Raw genomic sequence first — 22087 nt, forward strand, 5'->3', positions numbered from 1 at the left:
ATGATATCTAGCCTAAATTAGTCTGGATTTTTGATGCTTCAATATAATTAGAAAGATCTCTAAATTTTCAATTGTTTTTGGAGTAAATCAATTATGATCATTCTGAATTTCATCTTAGTTAAAATCTTGGACTGCTAGATGGCATAATTATCAATTTTTTCAAAAAAATTAAAAACTTTTCTGATAAAAACATGGAAAAAATATTTAAAAATTTAAATCAAATAATAAGTTGGATTTCTTATCAGGCTAAATTTTGGCAAATTAAATATACAAAATGCAACCTGATAATAAGTCTTTTTTGTTATTCAATTCATAATATAAGTTAATTTAGGTTTGGCTTCATATATTATTACATTTAAAAATTCAGTTAGATTTTATTGTGACCATAAGTATTTGAGTTGTTGATAGTTCAATTTGGCAAAAGTAATTCTGGAGATATAAAATGTATAAACAGATTTATAATTTTCTTAAAATAATTGCACATGTACTGTACATATCACTATGAAACTTTATCAAAATCTTTTAAAAATCATAGTACTCAACTGAATAAATTTTTATGCAAATTGGTTTCAATAACAGATTCCCTGTGGGAAATGTAATGACATTATATCTATTAATTAATAGAAAATAATTGTATAACTTGTTTGTACTTCATTAAGCAAAGTGACATGAAAATTTTAAAAAATGTCTATTTATAAAAAGTTAAAATTAGTTTTTACATTGTATATGCTTTTATATATTTAAAAACTAATTGGTCTGAAATATCAATTTATCAATATTTATTACCTTACAAAAAATATTTAAAAATTCAAAAACTATATATTTAAATTTACATTTGAGTAAATAATCTTGAAATATATGCTATCAAAAATGTTTTTTTTATTAAAAAATTTTAGATAATATATATTTAAAATAATAAATAAAAATAGCTCTTGTACTTAAAATGTCATTGCAACACTCATTTTAACATTTCTAAACTTCCAAACTGTTGAATATCTAGATGTTGAGTATTTTGTATCTGTATTTTTCTCTTTGTAAGGATTATATTAAAATATAATCCTTATAACTAATGTATAATCGTTTCTCTTTATTTTTCATAAAAAATTATTGTATTTGATTTTCACTAATAAACATATTAATTTGAAATTTAAAAGTTTGAACTTTTGATTGAAAATAACTATCATCTTGGTGTAAAATATAGGATTTTGCATATTTTCTTTATTAACAATAGATTGTTACATTTTTAGTAGAAATTGTTATTTGTTAAATAAAATCTTTTATATAATGATTATCTTATTTTTTGACTCACTCAAAAGAGAAGAACAAATATTATTGTTTTGACTCACCATTATTTCCATTTCAAATTATACTGACAGATATCTTCATCATAATAGGACACTTGATGTGGTAAAACATGTTTTACAGACACTGTAACCAAATTTATTTTAGAAATGATTTGAATCTCAGAAATTAGGAATAGAAGAAAAAATTCTAATTATTGTTTTATTTACATTATTTTAATAATTGTTTTTCATTTTACAATTAAAAAGTAAATAAAATGAAAAAAATCAACTCATAAATTATAAAAAAAATTTTATATATAAGAAAAAGTGTTTATTTTTTTAAGAGTGTTAAACACAAGATCGTGTTATTAAATAATCACATGGCTTCTTTTCCATCTTTATTTAATTGATACGGTATTTCTACACGTTTCAGGATTTTGGCCCCTCGTCAGTCAACTAAAACAAGAAATAATGTATACAGCATTTAAATATTATATTTTACAAGCAAATTTCACAAACAATATAAAATACATGTATGTAACTTACACATACCATTAACCACGATATGGCACTTGTATGCTATAAGTTTGCATATCACAAACCCGAAGAAAGAGGTGGTTACATGAACATTATAAAATTCTGGTACATCTAGTTAAAATGGTAAAGCGATATATAAAAAATACACATATCACTTTACCATTTTAACTAGATGTACCAGAATTTTATAATGTCCGTGTAACCACTTCTTTCTTCAGGTTTGTGATATGCAAACTTATAGCATACAAGTGCCATATCGTGGTTAATGGTATGTGTAAGTTACATACATGTATTTTATATTGTTTGTGAAATTTGCTTGTAAAATATATTTAAATGCTGTATACATTATTTCTTGTTTTAGTTGACTGACGAGGGGCCAAAATCCCGAAACGTGTAGAAATACCGTATCAATTAAATAAAGAGGGAAAAGAAGCCATGTGATTATTTAATAACACGATCTTGTATTTAACACTCTTAAAAAAATTTAGTACAACATGGTTTCACAACCAACAAAAATGTTTATGATCAAGCATTCTTTATCAGATACAATAAATTATCATTTTGAATAAAGAAATAAAAATTCTTAAGTGTAGAATTAAAAATAAATTATATAGAATGCTCAAAATTGTTTTCTTTAAAAATAAAAGATTTAGTCAAAGTTAATAATATATTAAGAGATGCTTAAAAATTATTTATGGAAATAAACTATTAAATTTGAATTTGCTTTTTCATAATTAAGTTCATTAAAATCCTGTTTTTCATGAATCAATTCTAATTTGATAATTGATATTTCATATTAAAATTAAAAACAATTTAATATGAATTTTAAAAGTAATATAACATCTATTGTCTAAGTCATAGTTAGATAATAAATATTTTATTACTTTCGTTATTTAAACATAAAAAGCACATCTCACATTTGTTTTTAGTATGCAGGAATTTATGAACTCCATCATAATTTATTTACACTTAATATGTTTGAAGAATATTCTCAATTCCACTTTTATATATATCACTAATACATTATAATTTACTGTGTATAACCCATAGCAGTTACACAGAAACTTGCTAAAATAAAAATAAAAATGTTATATAACTATGATTTATACTTTGTTCTATTCTGTTTCTTTAATCTCAATATGTAACTGGTTCAAACACCTTAATTTTCTAGGAATTATCACATCTCAGAAGTTGCAGCAGAAAAGTCTTCATTAGCCTGTATTTAGTTTAGAAGGTATTGTCTCAAACATTGTGTTTTACCCTATCTGTTTTATTTTTATTAGCAATTCAGTGTAGATATAATGCAAAAATAAGCAAAATGGAAAAAAACAAAATATCTGAAACAGAACCAGAACTGACTAAACCAAAAATATAAAATGGTGCAAAATAACTAAAATTTTTTATCATTTTATTTGATTATTTTTATTTATCAAATAATATTAATGAATATGTAATTATAATAATAATCTCTTAGCACAAACAGACTATTTACATAGGCATAATCAAATAGCAAATATAATACACTAAGAACATTCACACAAACGGATTAGTAGACACCCTGGCACCATACTACAGATATACTCCAGAGGCAGTATTAGGAAATAACACAGAAATTATACTATGATAGAGCCATAATCATAGATAAAACAATGCATCACAATAGACCTGACATCAGTTTCATTGACAAATGCAATAAGATTGCTTATATAATAGACATCTCCATTCCAAACACTCATAACATGATATATGCACATCAAAAAAATTAACAAGTACATTCTTCTTGCCCAAGGAATAAGGAAACTATGAAGGATAGATAGGGTATTTATTGTGCCTATTGTCCTCTCTTTTACTGATGTCAAATCATATATACTAAAAAAAAGTCTAGAAATGTTAAACCTTAACAATAACACAAACATTACACTACAGAAAGTTATGACACAACATTGTTAGGAAGTTTCTAGATGTAAACACATACTAATAACAAGAAAGCTTAATGTTACACATATTTGGGAAGCTATGGCTTGACATTAGTTCAACATAGCACTTGGCACTGATATCAACTAAGTAAGACATTTACAACATAATAATAGTAATAATAAATGCTAAAATTACCTCAGAAAAATTAAATAAAAAAAAATTTTAATGTTGACAATATCTAATGAACTATCAAACCACCTTCTGTTGCTGAGAAATATTTATTAAACAAACATAACCATTGACAATATCTACACAATACATAGTATTTACACATCACCTGAAGTCATAATGAATCCAAAGCAGTAATGTGGCTAACTTTGCTCTTGGCAGGACTAATTTCTGATCAATTTTAGTGACTGGAATATTTTTTGATATTCAAAAATTTGATTACTGAGTGTATCTCACAACAAGCAGAAAGTTCAACTTTAGATGACATTTCAACATACCAATTATAAACTTCAAAACCAAAAACTTAAAATGTGTCAGCTGTCATCTGCAACATCATCATGACAACAATAGGCAGATGATAGTCAATGACTACTGTTATTGCAATTTGGATGTGCAATCATATCTTAGTTTCTGAACTTGCCATGTAAATACATATCAATTATATAAAAGCTATAAACATACCTAAGAAACAGGATCAAGAATACTTATTAAATTTTAAAATTTGTTTTCTTCTTTCAATGTTATATCTATCAGTTATGACTGCAGAAAATTTGGAAAAATCTGTTATTACAACATATACAAAATACAAAAATGTATAAAAGTTTGGGTAAATTTTATTGTTGTGCAATCATAAGAATTTATAATTAAGCTTAAATATTATTTCTGATATTATATATTAAATACTGGAATAATTTCAGGCTATAAACTTGGCAATATATCAATATTAACAATACAAAGAAGTTTAGTCTAAAAGTAAGCACAGTTAGGCTGCCATCTAGTACTTAATTAAGAGTCCAAAGTTAATCCAGCATTTAATGATTTGATTATCATAAAATTCAGACTTGTTTACACACATATAAATATATTTCTAAAACACTAGTCAGTATAAAAATTAATTTAATTTTTAAACAGTCAATTTGTACCCTACCATATTACTAATTATGTTTGACCATAATATTGGAAAAAATCAGCTATTTATGTTATGTTATTACATTTGTCATGATAATTTATTTCTACAAATAAAATGAAAATGTAAGTTAAAATATTTTAATGGATATTTTCACTTTGATGATAATATACAGTCAGTTCCACACTTTTAAACAAAACACATTCCTAAAAATGCATATGAAAGTTGAATATCCAAAAGTTAAACAACAGAGGTGCATATTATAAAGGGAGTTCCATTCACAGAAAGCTAAAAAAGGAAAATTATAAAAATTCTTATGAGGTTTTATATTTCTATAGTGAGTATGTTACAATGCATAAAACATTACTTTAAAATACAGTAAAACCTCAATTAATGAACTAATTCAGGCAATCTGTTAAAGCTAAAAGTCCGTTGCACAATAAAACATGTTTCCGAAATGCACATGTTAAAAAATTGACAAATAAGTTAGTTTACCTGTTTTTACTTATACAGATATGTTTGTATAATTAAAAATTAAGTATGTATGAGAAGTTTAATTTTACAAAAAAGTTTTATATATGTATTATTGCTTATATATTCACTATAATTCTGAGACTAATAAACAAGTATATGATAAAAAATTGAAATATATATGCAAACATGTTTTGGAAAATATACTTTAATTGCATTTAACTAAACAAATACAAATAAATAATGTTCTTTAAAAAAATTCCTATTTATTTGTCTTCAGATGATGATATATCGAGACACTTCCAGGAAGACATGAAGTTAAGAGTGGTGACTCTTGGATTTGAAATAATAATAATAATATTTTTAAATCTTTAAAATTTTTAATCAGTTTTTAGTCATATTTTTTAAATTTATTTAATTTAAAATATATGCTCTTCACCTCAAATTAGTAGTGTCTTGCCCCTGTATATAATACTTTTCCTCTTAGCAATACAGTCATGCCAGTCATCTATCTGACTTCTTTCAGCAAAAAATTTTTGAATTGAAATAACATGACTTTCAGTTTGCATTGGAAGTTCATATATAGTTAATCAGAGCCTCCTGCCTCTAATCTTTCCATATCTGGTCTTGGCTTTCATCTATCTAACTCCATTAATGAAAGACAAACAGATAACAATGGGAATTTATAGGTCTACAATTTTTTCAAATTGCAGTCCAATAACCTGTTAATTTAATTACATATAGAAAGCATTATAAAATTAACAGGATGTTAATTTTCACATGTCCATACAGACTGGAAATTTTATCCATTAAATCTAGTCTGTTAAATTGAGGTTTTATTGTATTAAAATCATTAATTAAACAGAAAGCAAACAATAAAAATTAGTTTTCACAAATGATTTTGATGTTACCAAAACCAAAAATGGCAGAAAGTCCTAGTACCTGGATAGATCTGAAATGTTTGTTTTTTGACTGAAAATGCATGAAAGTGCAAATTTAGAATATGAAAAGTGATTTAAGGATATCAAAGCATTATGTATTAATAAAAAGGGCAAGTTGTCTGAAACTTCAATGTCCAAAAGTGAAACACCACTTATACTTCAAATGTTATAAAGTGTACAGTTGGTTCAATGAAGCCTTGCTTAAAGTTATTAAAATTTTCCTGTCAAGAATTTAAAACAGGTAAATAAACACATCTAGACACACTGTAAAATATACGACTTACTTCTAACTCCAAACCAAAACAGTGCTTAGTTCAATATAACTTCACTAATGTTTTCGAACTTAGTTCTTCTTCAGGTGAATAAAAGAAAACAGGCAGAATCAATGTTATCCGAACTGATCTTTTTCAAACGAATTCTGAAACGCAGTATTCTAAGGAAACCCGTGCAATCATCATCTTAATTTGCACATGCTCTGTAGATAGAAATATTGCTTTTGGCTTCTCACGTATCATAAGTAAGAGTTTGCCAGGCTATCGGTTATATGCCATGATAGATGTCATATAACATTTCTCCTACAGAAAAAAAAATTTGTTCTAATAATTTCAATATATTACTTAAATTTTTAAATTAAGTAATTTAAAAATTTAAGTAATATATTGAAATTATTAAAACAATTTTTTTTTTCTTTAGGAGAAATGTTATATGACATCTATCATGGCATATAACCATTCCAGCTATAAAACATGCTGCATATATGGCTGTTTAATCAAAAATTTTCTTTAACAAATTATAATCAAAAAATTAAGATTTGAAAATGATTTAAAAAAAAGTGTACAGAAAAATACTCAGAAAATATAAGTAAACACCAATTTCTTTCCTAAAACAATTACCAAATATAACCATTTGTTGGTTATATTTGGTAATCATTTCATGGTATCCAAACTGTGTAATGCAACTTCTGAAGAATTAATAATAAATCTGATTGAGAAAAGATTCATTTTAATATAAATATTTGTGAGCATAATAACTACACATTCTTATGAAAAAAAAAGATGTAGAATGGAAGGAAGATATTTGAATAAATACATTCTTATCTCTAACATCAAATGTACTGAATTAGAATTCTTTATTTTCTTATCTTTCTTTATATAAGAAAATTAGTTTTGCTCTTTCAAAATTATATGATGACGAATTAAGAAATGAATCACTCAATTCATAAGTGTTCTAAAGAAACTAATGTACAACCAAATTTTAATTAATTATTTCAAGAGAATTTGGATAAGAGAATCACCTTAGATTCCAGTTAATAGAACCATCAGTTAATCAGGGCAGCCATTTATTTTGAGGCAAATCAAAATCCAAAAAAATAAAATAAAACAAAATAATTAAAATTCAGTTATTTGGGACACCATGCTGTTTAATCAAGACAGTGATTGCTAACTAATATGCAGTAAGTCATTGCAGTATTTTTCCCAGAATTTTTTTTTTGCCAAGCGGTCAAGAAAAACTGACAGACAAACCCTCTCATATCTTTATTCTGTCTTGAACAAGGTTACTGATAATAGCTTTGATGTCCTGCTTTGAAATTGGTCTTGTTTCAGAATTGTTTTTTTATCTTGGTCAATTTCTTTTTTAAGAAAAAAACTAAATAAATTATTCTGATTTAACTTTTTTTGTGTGTTCCTTATTTACAGATTTTTATTGATTTTTAATAAAACAAAAAATTTTCATGTTTATGTGAACACTTTTATTAAGGATATTAAATACCTTTAATAAAAATATTCACAAAATCCTGTCTTTAGTAGGTATTATATATTTAATAAGATGTGTAAAAATATTTTTTAAAGATATTCACATAGATAAGCTAAAATAATTTTAGAAATACACTAGAACCTCGGTTAACAAACTTAATCCATTCCACAACTTCGTTCGTTAACCAAAGCAATTTTTTCCATAGAAATTAATACAAGTACAATTTATCCATTCTAGCAGCCAGTATTTTTGTAATTTTATTTGTAAAATGGGTTTTCTTTGATGAAAATACAGGAAAACATGCTCATAAACAGTTGATCTAGGTTAAATTTTTGGAAAAGGGGAAAAATTTGACGAGTATAAAAACATCACATCATCTTCTTCTTTGGCCTTAGTCCCGCTTAACAGCGGGGTTGGCACACATTTTCAGAGTCCCTTAGAGACTCGGTGGTGTCATCCTGACAGGGCGCCGAAGAGGTGCCGGCCCTATGGTCACAATTGTATGTGATGTTTTTATACTTATACTTAATCGAGTACCCAACATTGACATCAGAGCCTGGTATGGCATTGCTGATATCAGCGAGAAAGTGCGCAAGTGGCACCTATGCCTCTATGGCTATGTGCTCTGTGCTGATGCTGACTCCATCATCCACATGGGCCTAAATTTGGAGGTACCTGGGTCCTGCACGAGGGTTGCCCAAGCCAGCATTGGCTGGACATGCTATACCATGACCTGCAAGCTGTGGTCCTACACCCAGACCAGGCCCATGATAGGGCCAAATGGAGATTCAAAATAAAATCCAGGTGTGCCAACCCTGCTTAACAGCGGGGTTGGCACACCTGGATTTTATTTTGAATCTCCAGCGGGGTTGGCACACCTGGATTTTATTTTGAATCTCCATTTGGCCCTATCATGGGCCTGGTCTGGGTGTAGGACCACAGCTTGCAGGTCATGGTATAGCATGTCCAGCCAATGCTGGCTTGGGCAACCCTCGTGCAGGACCCAGGTACCTCCAAATTTAGGCCCATGTGGATGATGGAGTCAGCATCAGCACAGAGCACATAGCCATAGAGGCATAGGTGCCACTTGCGCACTTTCTCGCTGATATCAGCAATGCCATACCAGACTCTGATGTCAATGTTGGGTACTCGATTAAGTATAAGTATAAAAACATCACATACAATTATTAAAGTTCCAAAATGACAGATAGCAGAAACAACGGGCTAAATTATGAGTGCAAGGCTTATAGATTATCAACAATCTCCAATCATACTCGACAAACAGGTGTCAAATAGACGCCTTGGAACGGACCTTTCTCGTAACCTGATCTGGTTACAAGAAAGAATATAAGCATTGAAATAGATAAATACCAACGGAATTACCAAACATTATAATTTAAAAATTGCCAAAAAAAATTTTCCATTTTCTACTTGGAACACCCTGCACGTTCTATTTCTTCAAATTTGTTCTTTTACGCCTGAGGACGACAAAAGTACTTGTGAGATAAGAAAATTGTGTTAACACTGAACTCAGTGCTTGTTATCAAGAAGCTATATAAGCATTAAAGAAGCTCTCAATCAATAGTACTATGTCATAATTGAATGAGTATTAATGTGAATGTCATAACTGAATGTGCATACTAGTGTTCTAACTAAGAGGAGTTAACTATAAAGCTGATTTCAAAGGAACAAATGAGAGATTATCTCAATAGAAGTTTAGGCATGACAATAAATTCAAGAAAGCCACATAACAAGAAGTACTATGATAATGGTGTTAGCACTAACGAATGGATATCCACAAAATGTGCAATTTGTATCATAAATTTTGTGCAGATGGGACCTACAATACCAATGAAACAGGTGTGGCTTTGTTAAGCCATGTTTCTTCTGTCTTTCCTTTCTCTTCATTACTTGTGACCACGTCTTATGGAAAAACCCCACTTCCGGCCTTTGTTTACTTAACTACGATGTGGTTGGTTAAACCATGTGTCCGATCTGTGTTAGACAATAGGGGCTGACGCTTGATTGGTCGAAGGGGGTGACGGACAAAGTGGACAAAAAAGGAGGTCCGAACAGGAAGAGAATCAGTTCAGGACGAGACCGTGTGGAGCGAGGACACGTTAGGACAAGCTAGGAAGGAAGGAAGTCGTCACGTGGAGGATCTGAGGTTTTTTCTCTTTTGACCAGTCACCCCTTTATTCTCCATTATTTATGATTTTTCGTTTTTCCATCTTTCTCTAAATTTTTGGGCCCTAGGTTTAAAGTAATTAGTTAAGTTAGATTTAAACTAGACTAAGATTCTATTGTCGGCTGAACGTGGGATCCACGTGCTGTGTCGGGACGAGAGTTCAGACCTAATATTGTACAACCTAGTTTTAAGTATCGGTATTTGCCTATTTGGAGTCTGGAATTTTTGTTAATAAATTATATAAAAGCCGAATTATCCTTTGGGAGTCAATTATTTATCGTTCGGCTACACAGGCCTATTTTATCATACCATACCTGAGCTACTAATATGCAATACTGTTGGATTTAAAAGAAGCAATAGATTGTGCTGTTGTATATGTTCTGTTTAAACATATTAGAAAGGAATAAACTGATGATTTTGATTATTGAAAAAAACACATATGAGAATGAAAAGTTTATCAGTTCTGTATTATATTAAAATAAAAAAAGTGATGATTTTTAAAAGTTTTAAGAAATGGCTAATAAGTTGGGATATAGAACAATAGCAGAAGTCAAAAAATTTTGTTGCTTCTTGTCAATTGTATAGCACACACACATTTAGATTGTTTAAAAATATTCATGTAGAATTTCTCTCCCAACACCATATAAGATTGGTACAGTCAATGGAACTGAGAATCACAAAAAATTTAAAAGCTTTGCAGGCCTATCATAGAAAACTGACAAGTCTGCATGTGGGTTCAAGTCCTGTTCTGGGCCAATCTTTTCTTCCAGAACATTCTAAAATTAAATTAAATTTAATAATTATAAATAAGCGTTACCTCCTGCCAAATTACTTGTGATTATTTAGCCCAATAGCACAATTAATGTTTGATACATATATTAAATTAAAAGTACAGTAGCGCGTCGATTATCCAAAAGAATTCCAGTCTGCAAATTTAAATTTTCGCCAGTGCTGTGGCGCTGCATTCTTTGGCTACGTCTTGGGCTACTCAAATATTTTACGTTTTTGATACTAAATTAACTTCTGAAGTATAATTTTTTATTATATATCAGAATAGGTCCCCTGTAGAAAAATTTTTTGGGTTCTTCATTTTCAGAATCTCTATTTTCCAGTTCCACACAAATTCCATGTTCCGCCAGTTCTTGAAGGTCATTGTTGGTAAGGTTCTCACCAGAAACCTGCGATAACTCTTCAATATCCTGCTCATCTACATCACTTAGTCCTGCTGTATTGATTAGCAATAGGCTCTTCTCATTGAGAATTCTTGGATACATTCAGCCATAACTTCTTCCACACTTCGTTCGTGCATTTATCAGTTAATTGTTTCCAAGCGAAGTCGATATTTCCTATGGCATCCATGATGTTATATTTTTTCCAAAATTGCACCAAACAAACATAGATTTAAAGAAAGTACACCTTTTTGCCACCTTTTGCTGATTGGTTTGTGTTTGCAAATAATCTTATTTTATACGAATCAATGAAATGCCGCGATAATTTAAATCAGCGTAAATTTTGAGCTTTTTTTAGGCTTTGAGCAGACCGTGTTATATCAAATCAGCGTTAAGTGGGCTCTTACTGTATCATTTGTTCCAGAATTTAAATATTTTGTTACTCAATAAATAGTAGTGTTTTTTGTTTTATATTTTTTAACACTTTAATGTAAATGTCACATAATTTGAGCAGCTACTTAATTGGACCAAAATATGCTAGTCCCAATGTGTCCTGATTAACTAAAAAAATCTAAAAAACTGTAAACCTAGTAATTTTAGAAAGAAAAAAATTTTGAAGATGAATAGAATACTTAGTATCTTCAAAAAATTTAAAGCTTTTAAAATTAGATCATAAATATAGATATCATTACAACAGAAACTTAAATACTAAATATTAATAATTTTGAAAAAACTTTGGCAAAACTATTAATATTTTGTATTTTAATAACTGCACTGTCATATAACATTTATATGTATACCATCCCAGAATATGCAAGCTATGGCCAATCCAGCGTGACTTTAATGGTTAACATCGTAAATGATAACTAAGTACTACATTAAACTGGATATAATTAAGTTCAACGCACGTAACTTAACTGAACTGAATCAAAAATAATCTGTTGTCATTACTGATGTTAGTGTTTTTTCAGCCAATGACATTATATACAACAGTTTAAGATAGCCATTCCCAACTAGAAGTACACATACCCCTGAGACATATGCTTGTGGTTTAAGGATAAATGAAAAAATTAATAATGATGAACGTACTATAAGAATATTTGGATTTTGTGTTGAGGCCTTTGGTAATGTCATGGTACTCTATGCTTAGTTTAATAATAATAATAATTATTATATTTTTATTATATTTATGTCTTTCCTCCAATGCAATTTTTTTAAGATTGAAAAATCTTAAAAAAATTTTATTACATGTAGAACACTGTATAATTGGCAAAGGTGCCACTATTTCACAAACACACAAAATAAAAGTTAGTGGAAATGGAAAATAATACTTAGGAAAATGGGCTGCCGAGGGGTAGACAAGCGAAAGAAAGTTGGGAACTGCTGGTTTAAACCATTCAACTGTTTCAGAACAAATTTAGCAAAAAATTAAATGGTGATGTTTTGCTATTCCTACTCATTTTCATATCAGAACTAATAAACAAGGGAAATTTCAAAAATCTTAGTTCTTTTTACCAAATAATTAGTTGATATTAATTTTTTTTAATTAGTCATATATGCACAACAGGTAAATAAATTGCAGAGAAAAAACTTTGAATTTAATACAAAAATATTTATTGATTGTTTCAATATGCATTATATACATTATTTTGTTTAAACAAAGATTAAACAAAGATTTTGTTTGGTGCAAACAAAATCTTTGTTTTAACTGCATACATACAAATTAAATTTCAGCAGATTTCTAATAAGTTCATAAATCATAAATCACCTATATCAAAACACCAAAGTGCCAATGAAGCAAAAATTCTTAATGAGTATATACATTAAATCCTTACAAAAATGAAATTTATGATCTACTTTTCGCTTCAATAATAATAAGTTCCTTTAAAAATTAAGAAATTTCATAATAGCTTTTTTTTTTTTTTGTTTTGCCATATTAAATTATCCATTTGTCATTATAACAACTTTATTATATTTACAATCTAACTTTATCTTATCTTTGGAAATTAAAAAAATTTCTAAAATGTGTTATCTAAAAACAAAAAAATAAAAATATAATCAATTACTAATTTCTATCGAGTATGGCATCAGAATTGCTAAAATCATACAGATATAAATAGATTATATTGTATAGACTGTATAATATAATGTATAATATAATCTTTTAGCAGGAAATAGTATTTATAAGATTAAATAAGTTTATTTTCTTATTAAGTTATCACTTACTTAATATAATATTAAATCAGAGTAAATATTGATTTAATTATTATTGCACATGTACAAAATGTAAAAAAGTCACAACAATGGCAAATTATTAAGAGAATGTTTAAAAAATTTGAACTTTTAACATTAAAAAAACAAAACAGCATATAAATTTCCCTCTTTAACTTTTTAATCTTATAAATATAAGACAACTATGTTTACTTACATTAAGAAATTTTAAATAATATATTTAAAAAGAAAATATTTCTATAATTGTATCCTAAAATGTATATCAGTACTTGTTTATAACCCACAACTAATAGTTTTTTTATAATTGTTAATTGAAATAAAATTATCAGTTTACTAAATTAATTTGAAAAATCTGAATTAAAATAAAAAAAAAAAAAAAATATGAGTCTAACTCAATAGCCATATTCAACATGACTAAATACTTACTTAAATACTTAATTTTATCTAAAACTATCAAGCATTGAAATAAAAAAAAAAATACAACACTAAGAAACATGTATATAAATGATATGATAGGGAAAAATCAAAATTTATACATCCTGTTCTTAAAAGAATTCATTTACATAACATTTATACAACTGGAAATCACTAAGCAGAATTAAAATCATGATTATTTATAACTATTATTACTCTTTACAAACTCACTCAATCAAAGTTACAAACAAAATAATATTAGAAATAAGACATTCAAGAATTAATTTGATTTAAAACTAAAATATTTAATATAGTGCTATATAAACAATAAAAATTAGTGAAATATAATAAAATTTATAATCTTTATTAATAAAAATTTAGAAAGAAAAACAAATTTTAAACAAAATTAGTATTCATGTACTAAGACAGGTTAAATTATTAATTTACTCATATAGAGCATTATAAATGAATTTTCCTAACAGAATTATTTATTTTTTTTAGAAATTATAAAACAAATTACTAATTAACATATTTTTATACTAATTAACATTTTAGTAAATATACAAAATATAGAAAACTTTTAAAGTTTATTTTTCAAAATACATTGCTGTAGAATTCTTATATGTATATACACTAAACCCTTAACAGATTAATTGGAGGAAAGGGGTATGCACTATTGCTGAAAAAGTTTGTTACATCGAATGTATTTTAATAACATGTATTAATAACAAAATGTGCAAGATATGTTAAAATGTTATTATGATGTAAAGTATGAATAAAATACTAATATAATAATAATGTACAGTATATTGAGTAATTTATACTCGTTAACTCATTGTTCCGATCTTTTAACTAGCTCTATTTGTGGAAAAAGGGTCTAAATTTTTCATATATGACAGAAATTTTTTGTCTGTTAAATGTGAAATTCGTTAAATCAAGTTTACTTTATTCTATTTCATGACAATTTTAAAATCTAATACTTATGGACTTAATAAAAATCATTTCAAATTTGATCAATCTGTAATTGTAATTTGAAAAAACAAAATCAATTTAATTACTTTCATTAATAGTAAATAATAATCTTAAAAAGTCAAACATGTTAACAAATTATATTTCTGTTGCAATTCTGTTCATATTAAATATACAGAAACTATGTGAAACTAAACTTATTCAAAACTATTTTTAAAAAGTGAATAATCTTTCTAAATTTTTATAATTTAAAAAGAAATAAGAAATTCATATTTTCAGCAAAATAAATTATTGATTTATATTATTTGTTTTAAAGTTCCAATAGACCTAATTTATAGAGAAAATCAAACTAATTTAAGGTATAAAACTGATCTGAAAATAATTTTTATATTATTATTAAATTATTACTATTATAATCCATTAAAAAAATTTAAAGAAACACAAACTAGCAAGTTATAGATTAAGCTATTAATACTACTACAACTACACAGGACAACAGGTATATTAAAATATGAAACTATTTTTATATTGATTAGATTTGCTTAATAAGAGTAATTAAAAACTTACTGGACTCTGTTGAGATTGTTGACTAGATTCTACTATACTAGTTGCACCCTGTGTTGACTGTGGTTGAGAAGCAGGTGAGTTCTGTTGTATCCTGCCTGGGTTGAGGGCCTGCATGTCTGGCATGAAGCTCTGAGTTGCCATGGCAACAAGGCCCAAACTCTGCACTGGTGAACATAGCAACCAAGTAAGGATGTGTGATATGCTTGTTATCAGTAAATGCTAGGTCAAAAGTACAATGAAAGTCAAAGAGCTAATGGGTGAGCCCCTAAATATCAGGTACTTGCAGTTATAAAATAAAAATAAATAAAGAAATGTTTAATAGAAAAAAAGAGCAACAAAATGATACGTGCTTCATTCTATGGTCTGTTTCCATAGAAACACTAACTTCACTAAACAACGAAATGTTTTCATTAGATGAATTAAAATTATTTAAATTAAAATATATTTAATACAAATAAATGTTTTCTTGTTATCCAAATAATGTATTCTCATATTTTGTTTATTTTATTAATTATAAAATCATTTTTTAGTTTTTATATTATTCCAAAAGATTCATTCTTCAAATTGCTACTAATAAATTATTTTTCTCATATATTTTCTCTATTATTTTCTCATAAAAAATCCATTTTATTATTTACCTATTAGGTAAATAATAAAATGGATTTTTTATGCATAAATATATAAAAGACATTTAAAATTATAACATTTATACTATAATAATTATAATATTTATGCATCTCCTTATTCAAAAATTATATTTATTTATTTNTCTCCAGCGGGGTTGGCACACCTGGATTTTATTTTGAATCTCCATTTGGCCCTATCATGGGCCTGGTCTGGGTGTAGGACCACAGCTTGCAGGTCATGGTATAGCATGTCCAGCCAATGCTGGCTTGGGCAACCCTCGTGCAGGACCCAGGTACCTCCAAATTTAGGCCCATGTGGATGATGGAGTCAGCATCAGCACAGAGCACATAGCCATAGAGGCATAGGTGCCACTTGCGCACTTTCTCGCTGATATCAGCAATGCCATACCAGACTCTGATGTCAATGTTGGGTACTCGATTAAGTATAAGTATAAAAACATCACATACAATTATTAAAGTTCCAAAATGACAGATAGCAGAAACAACGGGCTAAATTATGAGTGCAAGGCTTATAGATTATCAACAATCTCCAATCATACTCGACAAACAGGTGTCAAATAGACGCCTTGGAACGGACCTTTCTCGTAACCTGATCTGGTTACAAGAAAGAATATAAGCATTGAAATAGATAAATACCAACGGAATTACCAAACATTATAATTTAAAAATTGCCAAAAAAAATTTTCCATTTTCTACTTGGAACACCCTGCACGTTCTATTTCTTCAAATTTGTTCTTTTACGCCTGAGGACGACAAAAGTACTTGTGAGATAAGAAAATTGTGTTAACACTGAACTCAGTGCTTGTTATCAAGAAGCTATATAAGCATTAAAGAAGCTCTCAATCAATAGTACTATGTCATAATTGAATGAGTATTAATGTGAATGTCATAACTGAATGTGCATACTAGTGTTCTAACTAAGAGGAGTTAACTATAAAGCTGATTTCAAAGGAACAAATGAGAGATTATCTCAATAGAAGTTTAGGCATGACAATAAATTCAAGAAAGCCACATAACAAGAAGTACTATGATAATGGTGTTAGCACTAACGAATGGATATCCACAAAATGTGCAATTTGTATCATAAATTTTGTGCAGATGGGACCTACAATACCAATGAAACAGGTGTGGCTTTGTTAAGCCATGTTTCTTCTGTCTTTCCTTTCTCTTCATTACTTGTGACCACGTCTTATGGAAAAACCCCACTTCCGGCCTTTGTTTACTTAACTACGATGTGGTTGGTTAAACCATGTGTCCGATCTGTGTTAGACAATAGGGGCTGACGCTTGATTGGTCGAAGGGGGTGACGGACAAAGTGGACAAAAAAGGAGGTCCGAACAGGAAGAGAATCAGTTCAGGACGAGACCGTGTGGAGCGAGGACACGTTAGGACAAGCTAGGAAGGAAGGAAGTCGTCACGTGGAGGATCTGAGGTTTTTTCTCTTTTGACCAGTCACCCCTTTATTCTCCATTATTTATGATTTTTCGTTTTTCCATCTTTCTCTAAATTTTTGGGCCCTAGGTTTAAAGTAATTAGTTAAGTTAGATTTAAACTAGACTAAGATTCTATTGTCGGCTGAACGTGGGATCCACGTGCTGTGTCGGGACGAGAGTTCAGACCTAATATTGTACAACCTAGTTTTAAGTATCGGTATTTGCCTATTTGGAGTCTGGAATTTTTGTTAATAAATTATATAAAAGCCGAATTATCNCAGATACATCATTTCCAAAACTGAAAGACAATGCTCGATTTTGTGCAAGCATGTTTGGCAGTACCTATGTATGCGAACAGGCATACATAGGTACTGCCAAACAAGCTTGCAAGTTTTCGCTTATGAATTTAAACAAGTGCAAAACACGGAACAGGTTAATCAACGAGAATTTGGAAAATCTGCTGGTTGTTTCAACATCTGTCATTACACCAGACATCAAGAAGATTGCTGCCAGCATCCAATCTCAGCCATTGCATTAATCTCTTGGAGGTCCGGCCCCCAGTCAGTAAACTTAATCCTAATTTGGCCCTTCTTCACAAAAGGTTGTGCATCCCTGATTTTGTTTTTAATTTTTTTTTTGTTTGTTGATTAACTTTTAAGCAATTTTTAAATTCCTTATTAATTTACATTCCCTATACTTAAAACAAATATATTTTGTTTGAATTAAAAAAAAAATTTTTTTTGAGCAATTTGGAATTGCAAATGTTGTGAAAGATGCTAGATGTGGGGCAAGAATGAACTGACATGCTAAAATCTCTTCACCCATCTATCCATCCACCCTGAAATAATTTATGCCTATCTATACTGACCATTATTGGAAGTGTTTCTTTAAATACAAATTGAATATTCCTCAAAACTTGCACATTTTCTTTTTCTGTTATATGTCTTACTGAAAAAAATCAATCACTAAATTTTATAAATCAGTTTGTTTGATGATAAAATGTACAGATAATACCTAATTAAAACAATTTTTCACTCCCTCCCCCATCTTCCCAGAATAAAAATTCTACTGAAAATGTTCATCTTTCTAAAATTAAAACATTTTCTATCTCCTTTAATTATTTAATGTTGAGGTATGCATTTGGTATTTACTGTAAANTTGTTTTTCCATCTTTCTCTAAATTTTTGGGCCCTAGGTTTAAAGTAATTAGTTAAGTTAGATTTAAACTAGACTAAGATTCTATTGTCGGCTGAACGTGGGATCCACGTGCTGTGTCGGGACGAGAGTTCAGACCTAATATTGTACAACCTAGTTTTAAGTATCGGTATTTGCCTATTTGGAGTCTGGAATTTTTGTTAATAAATTATATAAAAGCCGAATTATCCTTTGGGAGTCAATTATTTATCGTTCGGCTACACAGGCCTATTTTATCATACCATACCTGAGCTACTAATATGCAATACTGTTGGATTTAAAAGAAGCAATAGATTGTGCTGTTGTATATGTTCTGTTTAAACATATTAGAAAGGAATAAACTGATGATTTTGATTATTGAAAAAAACACATATGAGAATGAAAAGTTTATCAGTTCTGTATTATATTAAAATAAAAAAAGTGATGATTTTTAAAAGTTTTAAGAAATGGCTAATAAGTTGGGATATAGAACAATAGCAGAAGTCAAAAAATTTTGTTGCTTCTTGTCAATTGTATAGCACACACACATTTAGATTGTTTAAAAATATTCATGTAGAATTTCTCTCCCAACACCATATAAGATTGGTACAGTCAATGGAACTGAGAATCACAAAAAATTTAAAAGCTTTGCAGGCCTATCATAGAAAACTGACAAGTCTGCATGTGGGTTCAAGTCCTGTTCTGGGCCAATCTTTTCTTCCAGAACATTCTAAAATTAAATTAAATTTAATAATTATAAATAAGCGTTACCTCCTGCCAAATTACTTGTGATTATTTAGCCCAATAGCACAATTAATGTTTGATACATATATTAAATTAAAAGTACAGTAGCGCGTCGATTATCCAAAAGAATTCCAGTCTGCAAATTTAAATTTTCGCCAGTGCTGTGGCGCTGCATTCTTTGGCTACGTCTTGGGCTACTCAAATATTTTACGTTTTTGATACTAAATTAACTTCTGAAGTATAATTTTTTATTATATATCAGAATAGGTCCCCTGTAGAAAAATTTTTTGGGTTCTTCATTTTCAGAATCTCTATTTTCCAGTTCCACACAAATTCCATGTTCCGCCAGTTCTTGAAGGTCATTGTTGGTAAGGTTCTCACCAGAAACCTGCGATAACTCTTCAATATCCTGCTCATCTACATCACTTAGTCCTGCTGTATTGATTAGCAATAGGCTCTTCTCATTGAGAATTCTTGGATACATTCAGCCATAACTTCTTCCACACTTCGTTCGTGCATTTATCAGTTAATTGTTTCCAAGCGAAGTCGATATTTCCTATGGCATCCATGATGTTATATTTTTTCCAAAATTGCACCAAACAAACATAGATTTAAAGAAAGTACACCTTTTTGCCACCTTTTGCTGATTGGTTTGTGTTTGCAAATAATCTTATTTTATACGAATCAATGAAATGCCGCGATAATTTAAATCAGCGTAAATTTTGAGCTTTTTTTAGGCTTTGAGCAGACCGTGTTATATCAAATCAGCGTTAAGTGGGCTCTTACTGTATCATTTGTTCCAGAATTTAAATATTTTGTTACTCAATAAATAGTAGTGTTTTTTGTTTTATATTTTTTAACACTTTAATGTAAATGTCACATAATTTGAGCAGCTACTTAATTGGACCAAAATATGCTAGTCCCAATGTGTCCTGATTAACTAAAAAAATCTAAAAAACTGTAAACCTAGTAATTTTAGAAAGAAAAAAATTTTGAAGATGAATAGAATACTTAGTATCTTCAAAAAATTTAAAGCTTTTAAAATTAGATCATAAATATAGATATCATTACAACAGAAACTTAAATACTAAATATTAATAATTTTGAAAAAACTTTGGCAAAACTATTAATATTTTGTATTTTAATAACTGCACTGTCATATAACATTTATATGTATACCATCCCAGAATATGCAAGCTATGGCCAATCCAGCGTGACTTTAATGGTTAACATCGTAAATGATAACTAAGTACTACATTAAACTGGATATAATTAAGTTCAACGCACGTAACTTAACTGAACTGAATCAAAAATAATCTGTTGTCATTACTGATGTTAGTGTTTTTTCAGCCAATGACATTATATACAACAGTTTAAGATAGCCATTCCCAACTAGAAGTACACATACCCCTGAGACATATGCTTGTGGTTTAAGGATAAATGAAAAAATTAATAATGATGAACGTACTATAAGAATATTTGGATTTTGTGTTGAGGCCTTTGGTAATGTCATGGTACTCTATGCTTAGTTTAATAATAATAATAATTATTATATTTTTATTATATTTATGTCTTTCCTCCAATGCAATTTTTTTAAGATTGAAAAATCTTAAAAAAATTTTATTACATGTAGAACACTGTATAATTGGCAAAGGTGCCACTATTTCACAAACACACAAAATAAAAGTTAGTGGAAATGGAAAATAATACTTAGGAAAATGGGCTGCCGAGGGGTAGACAAGCGAAAGAAAGTTGGGAACTGCTGGTTTAAACCATTCAACTGTTTCAGAACAAATTTAGCAAAAAATTAAATGGTGATGTTTTGCTATTCCTACTCATTTTCATATCAGAACTAATAAACAAGGGAAATTTCAAAAATCTTAGTTCTTTTTACCAAATAATTAGTTGATATTAATTTTTTTTAATTAGTCATATATGCACAACAGGTAAATAAATTGCAGAGAAAAAACTTTGAATTTAATACAAAAATATTTATTGATTGTTTCAATATGCATTATATACATTATTTTGTTTAAACAAAGATTAAACAAAGATTTTGTTTGGTGCAAACAAAATCTTTGTTTTAACTGCATACATACAAATTAAATTTCAGCAGATTTCTAATAAGTTCATAAATCATAAATCACCTATATCAAAACACCAAAGTGCCAATGAAGCAAAAATTCTTAATGAGTATATACATTAAATCCTTACAAAAATGAAATTTATGATCTACTTTTCGCTTCAATAATAATAAGTTCCTTTAAAAATTAAGAAATTTCATAATAGCTTTTTTTTTTTTTTTTTTTGCCATATTAAATTATCCATTTGTCATTATAACAACTTTATTATATTTACAATCTAACTTTATCTTATCTTTGGAAATTAAAAAAATTTCTAAAATGTGTTATCTAAAAACAAAAAAATAAAAATATAATCAATTACTAATTTCTATCGAGTATGGCATCAGAATTGCTAAAATCATACAGATATAAATAGATTATATTGTATA

General features: G+C 28.4%; 1 protein-coding gene across 1 annotated transcript in view; it reads right to left on the bottom strand.

The window, feature by feature from the left end:
* LOC111627451 (DNA-binding protein RFX2-like) overlaps positions 1 to 16105 on the bottom strand; it is a 138219-nt gene extending 122114 nt beyond the window's left edge. The window contains exon 1 of the mRNA XM_023371020.1: positions 15579 to 16105. Coding sequence (XP_023226788.1) covers positions 15579 to 15719 — 141 coding nt within the window. The 5' untranslated portion in view covers positions 15720 to 16105. The remainder of the gene's footprint in view (positions 1 to 15578) is intronic.
* Positions 16106 to 22087: the final 5982 nt, after the last annotated feature.

Source organism: Centruroides sculpturatus, unplaced genomic scaffold (genome assembly GCF_000671375.1).
Source record: "Centruroides sculpturatus isolate CEXI.00-Female unplaced genomic scaffold, Cexi_2.0 scaffold281, whole genome shotgun sequence".
NCBI classification, from domain to species: Eukaryota; Metazoa; Arthropoda; class Arachnida; order Scorpiones; family Buthidae; genus Centruroides; species Centruroides sculpturatus.